Consider the following 12,321-nt stretch of genomic DNA (forward strand, 5'->3'; position numbering starts at 1 on the left):
ACAGCATTTGCAAAGCAAACCAACCAAATGTGCAGAATCACGTTCATCCCTACTAAAACAGTGAAAACACTAAAATCAATCCTTCACTCCTACAGCAGCTGAGGAGAAGCCTAGAACCATTTCGGTCATTTTTTCCATCTCGTCCCATAATCTTGCCCCCAAAGTTTCAATCTAATCCAAACGATTGCTGCATCATACCTCCTGCATTTAAAGCAACAATATCATTTGCAGTGCACAAACAATTAAAAAAAAATGATCAGCAGCATTGACACAGAACATGATGAGGCATTTTCCAAATCATTTTTATAAAGCTTTTTTCCCATATGTTCAAGAATGTGCCATTTGCTGAATTTCACCGAAAGGTCGTAATTTGAGGAATGACCAAACTGAATATCAAAGACTAGAGGTTGGTTATCCATCATCAACATTTGATTGAATGCTAGATCTGTAAAATTATAAAATAATCAAGAAGTTTTAGGTAGAAACAACATAACTTAATAAACTAGTAAATTAAAACAAATATAAACAAATTGAAATCGAAGAAAATAATGGAAGAGAATACTGTGGCCTTCCATTGCTAATGAGTTAGAACGCACCATCACTTTTGGTCAAAAAAAAAAAAAGCACCATCATCGATTCCTCATTCAACTTCACCACAGACACTAATGGTCCTAATCTTGTGGCCTTCAATCCTTCAACGACAATATCCTGCGGATAATTTAGGAAGGGATTGGCGTGAGGTTGGATTGGAAAAAGAATAGAGGAGAGGAAGAGAAGGGAACCTTTGGGCTGACGTAGTTGCCGGCAAAGGCGAGGCCGACAACCAATTCCCTAAGTAATCGACGGCGAGTGCGTTGAGCGGCAGAGCTCCATGGACGAAGAAGAGTGTTGGCTGCAGCGGCGGAGCTTCACGGACGAAGAAAAGCGTTGGCTGCAGTGTAGAGGTTAGGGTTCTTCGATGGAAATTTTGAAATTTCTTGACGGAAGTTGAAATCGCCGAGTCTTTCCCTGTAATTATTACTACCTCGCCTTTTCAATACAAAATCTCATTTAACTTTTATTTTAATCCTAAATATAATATTTTAATCTATTTTATCCTTCATATTTATACATATTTTTTTTTCAAAATAATCCTTTTAATAACGATAGTTCTAATCAATACACTTAATTAGTAAAGATATTTTAGAAAAGACAACACCTATTTATTATAAATAACTAACTTAATTTATTTTTTTAATATCTTTAAAGTAGTCAATTAATTTTTATAATTAAGATTGGAGGTAGTATTTTAATTGAAACTTATTTACTTAATAATATTGTGAGTTGATATATTTTATTGGTGAGACGGTGCAGCATATGCATGCAAGAATTTATCGATAATATAATATTGTAAATATTTTTTTACCTATGGTGGTGAATTATTATTTGGAAGAGCGCAGATGTACTCGTCATTGACATTGATGTACTCTCGTACCGGTAGCTTTGCTGCTTTTGGTGTAGATAATCTATCACAAATATATAATCACGTCATTCTCGCTCCCTGGCACTCTTTTTTTTAAAAAAAAAAAGAAAATTTTTTTTTGATGTAATTATTTCTCTTTTCCTTGAAGAACTCGTCCGAAAACCTTTTTTCTTTAATCAAGATTTACTATCTTACTAAAGTCCTTCTCATTAGTTGGACCCAAAAAAAAAAAAATCCTTCTCATTAGAACATTAAAATTTTATTGCATAAAAATGAATTGCGTACTCGCTCCCTCCCTCCCTCCCTCCACACATGTTATTCATAATCAACATAACAATATCATGTTATTATATTTTGGGAAAATCACACACAGGTCTTATAGAAGACAATTAATTCTGCAAAAGTCCCTCAAAATTCCTAAATGCTTCCTAAGTCCCAAGGGATTTCAGAGCAAAAATTAAAATTGTGAAATTACCTACTTGCCCTCATGATGGAAAAGGTTGTGATTGGTTGCTGTGTAGGTTGTGATTGTATGCTTAGCATCTTGTCATTCGGTTGAGTGTGGGTTGTGATTGGCTGCTTTGCATGTTGTGAATGGCTTAAATGTAGGTTGTTATTGGCTGCTGTGTAGGTTGTGATTGTAGCTGTGCATGTTGTTATTCGGTGAAGGCAAGTAGGTAATTCCACAAGTTAAATTTTTTGCTCTAAGGTCCCTGGGGACTTAGGAAGCATTTGGGGATTTTTAAGGACCTTTTCAAACTTAATTGTCTTCTATGGGATCTGCATGTAATTTTTCCTTATATTTTCTATTTCAGTATGCTCAAATAGATGATACTCCTCTGGTTCTTAATATATGGCCTAATTATTGAGTTAATTTTAGTCTTAAATATAAGACCTATTTCTCATATTTATAAATTTTTTCTAAATTATCCTTGTGAATTTTCCTCAACCATAATCAAGTAGAAGAGAGAGAGAGGATATTAAGGAAGATGATTATGATGTTTTATGAAAAACATATCATATTCCTTATAATTAACTAACTTACCTAACTTCCTTAATCTAATCAAATTAATTAAATAAATCTTATATTAAGAATCAGAGGAGTACTACCAAAATAAGATTTACCAAAAGGTAAGTAACTAGCTAGATTCCTCCGATCCTAAATATAAACCTAATTTTATAGTGTAAATTATACTATAAAATGGTTCTTATATTTTGAACTAAAGAAAATAATAAATTAAAATTTATTTAATAAATACTATTTCTGATTTTTTTGGAAAATATTTCTAACTATTTTTAATGAATTAGATTAAGGGGACATTTTTTTGGTGGAAGAAAATTCATGATATTAACTCTTAACTAGTAACTATAAATATAAATGTGATGAGGAAAGGACTCTCTCTCTCTCTCTCTCACCTTAAAAAGATCTGACATGGGGACCAGACACAGTTATTTCAACTCATGAACGTTCAAATGAAGATCACAGGAGGCTTATAGATTAAGTCATACGTTACACAAAATTAGACGGAAAAGAAAAGAAAAGGTCAAAATATTATAGTTTGAAAAGGTTTCAAATAAATATATCACAATATGAGGATCCGATACAGGTGCTGAAAGTGACATTAGCAAGTCCATGTTTACTCTGTTACCCTGAAAAAGACAATAATAGTGGGGTGACAACTAACATCTATCACTTAATTAATTAATTATAACAAATATGATTTGATTTTCTTAAAATACTCATATGTAATATTAAATTATATGTTAATGTATAAGTTAAATAAATTGATTTAAAAAATTGATAAATATTTTTTTGATTGTTTTTCTGATTTTTACATTTTTATATTTTTTTAATCCTCTATCTTATGAATCTTCATATTTTGTTATTTTCATACCTCATTTATTCATTTTATCTAAATGTGGGAGAGTGGGATGGGAGAGAGAAAAGGGGAAAAAATAAAAAGTAAAAGACAGGACAGGAAAAAAAGAGGAAGGAATGGGAAAGTCGTTCACCAAGTGAATGATTTTAGCTTTTCAACTTAACATAAAAAGTTAATATTAAGTTAAAATCTAAGAACAACTTCTTCACAAATTTAGAATTGTTTTTTTGCATGAACGATTTCAAGTGTAACATTTTAATGAATACTTTTTATTTTATAAGATTTGGGTTTTTTTTTTTACTATTTGCAATATATAGGTAAATTTGCCTTACTTAAGTCCTATTAATGATGGGACTTTATTAAAAACAAGTTTTATTATTAGAGTCTTCTAAGTCTAAAATGAAATTAAAATAGAAAGCAAAATGATGATGTTAGCTAATAACAAATAACAGAAATTAAGAAGAAATTAAATCTGAACCATTCAAATTCATATTTAAATGGTACAAATATGATGCCTTAAATGAAATTGTTCTTGTATATATTGAGAATTGGAGGAAGTATTAAATTTTTTATGCAATCCTTGACTAATAACTACCATTCTCTTTAGTATTTATACATTTTTAAAAAATGCATTTGAATGAGAGATAAAGATAAAAATAATTACCATGATAATTTTGTAATAATTTCTCATGAATAAATTGGAAAATTTGCCTTCTGATGATATTCTTCTAATACTACACCATCTTTATGTCTCGGATCTCTGTTTATTTGGTTGTGAAGAAGAGGAATCTTTACTACATATTTTTTTTGTTAACTGCCCTTTTTCTCCGGTTGTTTGTTTTGGGATATTGTCTGTCAAAATTTCTTATGGTTTCTTTGATAATTTGAGATCTTGGATTAAGATCACTTTGAACAACCCCTGTCAAGGTAGTCACTTGAAATTACTCATCAGATTATATGTCTACTCAACATGATCTGAAATAATTCCTTTCATGCTTAACTGGGAAAAAAAACGAGGAAAAGGCATAAACCAATGTTCTCGTAGTTAACAAGCTTACCTTTACTTTCCCTTTATAAAACTAAGCCAGAAAGATTTATGACGGCCAACTGTGTAAAACGGGAAATAGAAGAAAATGAAATAGAAGTGGTGGCTACAGGGAACACATCAACTTGCCCATAAAAGGAAAAGGCGCATATATCAATTTTCTTTGAAATGCCATTAACGTGGGAACCACCAAAGCTGAGAAGATAAAAGGAGGACAAGCTAGAAGCCTACAATATTCAAGAAATCTCTTACAATCTTCCAGGTAGGGTTCCATGTTTTCATGAGCTCCAGCTTAACTCTTCTTCTTTTTGAAAATACTTTATCAATTGTTTTCTTATTTGCCCCAGTAACTTGGTAGTTCGAGGTTCTTGGCCAAAAACATTATTTTTTTTTTCTGGCTTTCCATTTTTCACATCCTTAAAGACGGATGAATTTCCCTTCACCCAATTTGGTCGCGGAGTTTGAAATTCTCATATAGTTCTACATATCTTTCCTTTGGAATTGTTTTTAATTATTTCTTCTTTCAAGATCACTAATCTTTCTAGTTTAATATATTTAACAGCAAAAGCATTATCCTTTTCTCTCTTCTCCCCCGATTTTCATATTCGATATGTCGGTTCTTGGAGGGATTCTCTCTCGTGTGAAACCCACTGGATTTACTGTCTGTATAGCCTCTCTATTGTTCAGTTCAAGTACAGTTTTCCACCCAATTCAACTTTGCCGTGTTCGTGCGTGTTGGATTTTTCACTTTATAATTTACCGTATATAATAACCTCGCATTACTGATGATTCTGAGAAGGAGAAGGGAAATGACGAGAAGGAAGATACAGATAAAGAAAATTGACAGTATGACAGCAAGACAAGTGACTTTCTTAAGGAGAAGGAAAGGTCTCTTCAAGAAGGCACAGAACTCTCGACTCTTTGTGATGCTGAGATTGCCCTCTTAGTCTTCTCTTCTACTGGCAAGCTCTTTGATTATGCTAGCTCAAGGTTCTTATATATCATATTATCAGTCTCAATTTCTCATACATACATACATACATAAACAGGCATTTCTATAGGTGTGAGAGAGAGAGAGAGAGAGAGATTTACATGATATCACAGTGGTCGATTCAAGAATGAAATATGAAACTACACAAGTGCACAGCTCATGATCATTAACTATCTATATTTAAACTCATATTATCTCATTCTCTGTAGTCTATTAAACTAGCTAGCCAGCTTGGCAGTTGATAAACACTAGTTGGAATCTACACAATTTACTTTTAGTAATTTTATATTATATAAAATAAATATGTAAAGAGAATTTTTTCTCAAAATATAATACTACTCAAGTTTTTATTATAAGTTACTTATAACTTATTCTTACATACTAAAAACTGCATTTATGGATAAAATTTTTCAAACACACTCTCATTAAAATTTTCTATTTCTCTTTATCTAGAAATCATTCTTACCTGTTATCTCTCTTTTCTCTTTTTTCAAAAAAAAATTAAATAAGAGCTCACAAAATTAGAAAATAATCGTTAAATACCCTACAAATTACTGATGTTTTTGACAAAAAAATTTCTTCATGAGGAGTAGAGTGGTAGCTTTTTTTTTTTTTTTTTTAGTGAATTAGTGATCCCAAACTCGTGGCACTAAATGGCGAATGCGCGTGCCCATGTATAAAGCTGCAATTGATGCAATCAATTTACCCACCGCACGAGTTTCTTCTTTTTTCCCTTTTTTTTTTTTTTAATTTAGGGAAGCCTGTCTCCTCCTTAATAATTTCCTGCTCACCAAGACTCTATCTTTCATCCTTTCTTCAGGCATCACATTTCAGAATATTCTTGCAGGTAACAACACTTCGCTCTCCTTCTCAAGAAGAAACCTCGCCTTCTCTTTGTATTTCTCACTTAGATCTGCACTTATCCTTCCTAATCTATCCTATCCAAGCCTCAAACTCTTTTTATCTTGTCTTTCCACCTACACGCAATCCAAGCTCTCTTCATTTTATGCTTGTCTTTTTCGTTTAACACGCAGATAATATTCTTCTGCGTAATTAATTTTTGTATGAGACTGGATTAAATCTTTAGATTTCCCTAATTCTTTCTCTTTGATTTAACTTGGTTTTAGTTTGAAGGAGAGATTGGCTGAAATGACGAGAAGGAAGATAGCAATAAAGAAGATCGAGAACGTAGCTGCGAGGCAGGTGGCTTTCTCAAAGAGAAGGAAAGGTCTATTCAAGAAGGCTCTGGAGCTGTCAACTCTCTGTGATGCTGAGATTGCTCTCTTAGTATTTTCAGCTTCGGGCAAACTCTTTGATTATGCCAGTACAAGGTATCTTTTCTCTCTGTATATAATGTATATGTGTGTTCTATCGCTAGGAATCAGAATAATCTGAATTTTAATCACGTCTGGGATTTTCGTTTTTGTTTAGAGGGAAAGAAATCCTGATCTTTATTTGTTGATAAAGAAGCTGTGATAGCCTATGCTTTTATTCATCTCATTCGTGCTCTCTTCTAAATTTGTCTATATAATCTCCTTCAGTTTTGATAGAGTGGGATTTCACATGAAATGGCTCTAAAAAGCACAATAACTCAACCTAGAATCTAGATTATTAGCATACCAAGTTTGACCCCATAATTCATTTGTCTATTCTTTTTGAAGTGTCAGCATTTATGTATCTCATCTGTTTGATCATCACTTACCATGTTCATGTTTTGGTGAAAATTACCTTCTGTTATGCCAGTACAAGGTACCTTCTCTCTCTCTCTCTCTCTCTCTAATTGAAATAATTTAGATTCAAGTTGCTTCCACAAAGTACTTCTCTTGCTGTAAGAGGAAAGCTTGAACACGATGTGCTGACCAAAAAGTTGTGATAGAGTCCTTTTGTGTGCTTTTATGTATGTGTGTATCTGAGAATTAATCATGTGGGTATAATTGGAAATAATGAGTAATCTCATCATAACTGTGTTTTGCTTATACCTTTAACTGTTTACTACGATGTCTTGAGGTTGCTGCTAAAATAGTTTGAACACTGAAATCTTGATAGTCTTGGAAGAGAGACCAAGGAATTTGTTCAACGTTCATGTCCATAATATGTACAATAATCAACGTTTAAAACTTAAAATAGTACAAAATAGTGGTTTGAAAATAACGAAAACGACACATGTATGGAGGAATATTAGATTTCATGAAGCTGCTTCGGTTCCGGAGGCTTTTGTTAATGTCAAGATGCTATTTTCCTTCTGTAAAAAAAATATGATCCTTGCCATAACAATCAATATAGTTATATCAATTATATAAAATCTACAAGAAACTACGCTATTCACAAGTCAAGAATAATGTATTCGTCTTTGATTTCTTAAAAAAAAAAAAAAAAGGCCCACAATACGCTGTTCAAGCAGTACAGCATGTCCTCTCTTCATCTCTAGGGAGATATAGTCTGTACGTGAGATAGTTTTTATCTCAACATTTTAATTCTATTTTTATTCAAAATCACTTTCAATGGTGTTGGAAAATTGTATATATTTTTTTACCTTGTTTCTTTCAAAATAAAAAATGTAAAAGAAGATTTAAATCTTCTAGTTTAATTTAAATGGTCTAGAGAAGTACAAATACGGCATATTTTAAAGAGGTAGGGATGTTTTCTTTTTTAGGTCAATAGAGAACATCCCAAATTAAATTTTAGTTCATAATTTTTTTGTGTGTTTTTTATTGATTAATTAGGTGGATTAAAACAGTTTAAAGAGGATTATGAGAACATGCTACTGGAACAGTCAGGTCACTTTTGCTTTGAAGATACTAAAAAGTTTGTAAGGCTATCAACTTATAACAGATTGCTGTTGACGTTTTCCTTGTTGTCTTCATGTTTTGATATCCATTAATGGCAATATTTAAATGTTATAATTTTGAATAAGTCTATCTGGAGTTAAGATTCGGTTAATTAAACAGATGCTATTATATTACACATTATTGTCACATATCTATATATCTCTAAATAAAACACGCATCTGTAATGTTTGGCCATAGAAGCCACTAAGAATAAATTCATTGGTGTATATATACATGACTGATTGAATACACAAGCAAATTTAATGCTGTATTTAAATTCACTTATTTTAACCATGACTTCCATTGTGCCCCTCCCCCCAGCAAAAGTATGACTTCCGTTAAAATTTAAATTCGATAAATAATTTTAATTCATCAAATGATAATTTATGCTATATAATTCGTTAGAAATAGTTTTAAAGTATGACTTCCATTTTAATTTTCAATGTTTTTGTTGTTTTAAGCACGAGGCAAGTAATTGAAAGGAGAAACCTATACTCAGATGTGAACCTTGTGAAGTCATACCAGCTATCTCAAGAGCTACAGGTATAATTTTTCTTCTGCTTTCTACCCCCTCATCTATTGCTGTTTTGATTCATCTTTCTTTTCCCCATCTCTGTCTGTGTGTCTGTACATAAAAAATCTTACAAAAATATTTTTGGTTATAAGACATTTTGATCGTTTCAATGAGCATTAAATATTATTCTCATATATGCCCATATTTAACAAGGATAGTGAGAGAGAATAAAAATTAATATGATATTGAAACTTAGTGTGATTAATAAGGATAATATTAGAAATCACTTAAATTTTATGACAAATTTAATGCTTTTAACTATTTTTATTAGTAGTTGCAAATTAGTTAGAAACGTCTTATAATATGAATATGAGGGAGTACAATACGCTTCCCTCACCCTAAATATATGAGTTAAGTAACTAATTTACATATATTAAGAAAATTAAATTAGTTATTTGTTAAAAAATGTGTGTTGGTTATCCTGAAATATCCCCTCTAGTCACTGGCATTGGAAACTACACTCATTGATGAAAACTCCTTTTATTTGTGCAATTAGGATTGCCTATAAAAAATAGAGATAATTTCAAGAAAAATTATAAATTTGGAATACAAAGTGAACTGAGGTCTACTTCAATTAGAACCAAACGAAACCTCTTAACTAATATTTAAAAGCGGAGGGTATATTATATTACTGCTATAATTATTCAACAGTAACTTCTTTTTTAATTCAAGGATATGATGGACTATATACATACCTAATATGAAAATGCTTGGAGTATATTAAAATTTTTGTTATTGAATGTGGAAAGCATATGGCAATTGGACAGGTTGAAGGTGAATATTTTAAGCTAAACAAGGAAGTAAAAGAGAAGACTCTTGAAATAAGGTATTACTATTACCATTATTAAATGGTGCTAAAGATTTTATAATGGGGGATCTACAATGTGTTTATTATAGCTTCAAATATGTTGCTCTACTCTAATAATAGACAACTCAACGGAGAAGATCTGCAAGGGCTATCTGTAAAAGATCTGAGGAAGCTAGAAGATTTACTTAGCACAAGCTTGCATCGCATTTCAAAAGCAAAGGTTTGCCTTTTCCTTTCATGACAGTATTACAAAAATTGAAATATTTTATGATTGTTTTATCCCTTAAATTACATTTATCAACTGTCGATTAAACAATGGCTTATTTGAGAAAAAGGAAAAATTAACAAAAAAAATATCTGTTGAATTTCAAAATGATAGATAAGTGATTTTGACCGATTTTGGCTTATTAAAATCATTACAAGAGTAGTCTAAACCATTACAAGAATAGTCACCATGGCTTATTTGTCTTTTTGAAATTCAACATGTTTTTTTTTTGTCGTTTTCCCTTTGAAATAACTGTCTAATATGCAGAGGCTATTTGATTGTTATTCATCTTGTTTAGCTCAAAATATTCGATTTATCCCTTAAAAAGTAGGAAGTGAATGACATAAAAATTAGATAAGGTTAAGATCTCCCTATTCTTTTATCATTAGAAAGGTCAACTAAAGTTTCTTTATAAAGCTACCTTTTTGTTCTTTGTATTTTGGCTACCATAAGGCTACTTTTTTTTTTTTTTTTTAAAGGGGGCTACCATAAGGCTATCGCAATCCATGGTTCCAGCGAAGAATGTTAGCAATGTTCTAAAATTCTTTCCCCTTTTGTGAAGATAATTTTAAATCACAGATTAAAAATCAACTATATCCTCATAATAAAATGCATATATTTAAACATTTTCTCTTGTATTGTGTTTCAACTTTGCCTCATGCTACAGGGATCGAAGTAACCTAAATAAATTCTAGTTTTAATGCACTACATGCCCTTTAGTTATAAGAAATGATTTTTCTTGTTTGATGCTCATTTGACCCTTCAACTGTGCAAGATGCAAATTAACGAGTGCTCACAATGACCGATTTAAGGCACTAACTAACCTTATCTGCATTCCTTTTATAATTGATAATAAACAGTCTCGTAATCCTCATATCCTATAGGAAAATCATTCATAGTCCTGTCAAATCTCTGTTCATAAATCATTTTATATATTTATAACTATAAGTTACCGAATCTGCCAAATATAACTTAGGTTGACCGTTATAACTCCAATAAGAGAAACCTGATAAATCTGACGCAATTATGGGATGCATTTCATCCCTTAATTATTCCAAATGTAACTGAATCATAATTGAATTAAATTGAATTAGATCCTCATTATTCTTCTCAAAACTCATTGACAACTTGCCTGTCATTGTATGTTCCGCTAACTTCACCAAGCATGGGTTGACAAGAGGGGATGATATTTTGGGGGAAATCCCAATAGGAAGGGAATACACATATATAATAACATCAAATGAATCACCATATAAAAGATGACATACATATTAATTAGATGATATCATAAACACCTAGAATTCATTATTAAAGAACCACTGCACTCTCCCCCTTACCTAGCCTGCTTATTATGCCAAAAAGACATCTCTTAGCCACAAGGCTTTCTTACTATACAGGCTCTGCCTTCGAGTTTCTTTGCCACAAGGGTATAATTCTTGCCAAAGAGGCAATATTTAACTATTCAAGGCTCTAACTTTGAGTACAGATCTACTTATGACATAAAACTGCATAAAATAAACTAGGCACTCAAACAAGACAGACATATAAGAAGAGCAGTATTGCTATCTTGTGCAGAATTGACAATATCAAGGGTATTGGGAAGCCTCACAAGTGTAGCGTGATTTACAAGTTTAATGAGCTCTTTTTTCTAATATACTGTCTTTTGGGATTTAGCTCTCCTTTTGGGCTTTTACTCATAAGAGGTTTCCGTACTATTTGTTTTACAACAACAAGCGCTCCAAATAAAGATTGTATCAATAATCTCACAAGCCTACTCAAAATCCTGTCTAGTTTCATGTCTTTTGTCCTGCCTAACATCTTAGTACACCAGGGCTTCTCAAGAAAGAAATTCTTGAAGTTATTGATGCAAAATCCAAAGTCTTGAAATCTTTAATTTTAGAAGAAGGAACTTACATTAAAATTGATGGGAGACTCGCCTCTTGTCTATTTGATATCTTTTATCCTAATCATAACTCCCTATCTCAACAAGTTGCCTTAAATTTTGAATTTTCCATATATGGAGGGATTAGATCTTGTAGAATTAGAGGAGGGAAGTTTAGGTTAGTGATGTAGATAACTTTCTCAATTTTCATTTTGCTTTTTCCTTCCCTGCCTCTTAGTAAAGCTATCGTTGCCTTTTTTTGGCCGAGCGGCAAAAGAAAATTGGGGTTTATAATGTGTAGGATTTACTCCATAAAAGGATTAATATTTTAAAAGATTTTTTTTATGAAGGGGTAAATATATCAAAATACATCTTTTATAGAAAGATATGGTTTAATCTCTTGTAAATCTCATACTTTCCCTTGTTGTACATTCTAATGTTGAGGGGACTGTTTTGTACCATAATTGTGAAGTTATATATTTCTGCCACGACTTCTCCTTCACTATACATAATTAGGATAAAACCTCAAAACTATATAATTCTCTACAAGTTGGTCCCTACAAATTTTCATGTATGTCCCTGTTAA

General features: G+C 31.6%; 1 protein-coding gene across 1 annotated transcript in view; it reads left to right on the forward strand.

The window, feature by feature from the left end:
- Positions 1-6,527: 6,527 nt before the first annotated feature.
- LOC114736661 (MADS-box protein JOINTLESS-like) overlaps positions 6,528-12,321 on the forward strand; it is a 35,266-nt gene continuing 29,472 nt past the window's right edge. Inside the window, exons 1-4 of the mRNA XM_028924535.1 lie at positions 6,528-6,709; positions 8,668-8,749; positions 9,548-9,606; positions 9,709-9,808. Coding sequence (XP_028780368.1) covers positions 6,528-6,709; positions 8,668-8,749; positions 9,548-9,606; positions 9,709-9,808 — 423 coding nt within the window. The remainder of the gene's footprint in view (positions 6,710-8,667; positions 8,750-9,547; positions 9,607-9,708; positions 9,809-12,321) is intronic.

This window comes from Neltuma alba, unplaced genomic scaffold (assembly GCF_004799145.2).
Source record: "Neltuma alba isolate B1F8T4 unplaced genomic scaffold, ASM479914v2 tig00013354_pilon, whole genome shotgun sequence".
Classification (NCBI taxonomy): domain Eukaryota; kingdom Viridiplantae; phylum Streptophyta; class Magnoliopsida; order Fabales; family Fabaceae; genus Neltuma; species Neltuma alba.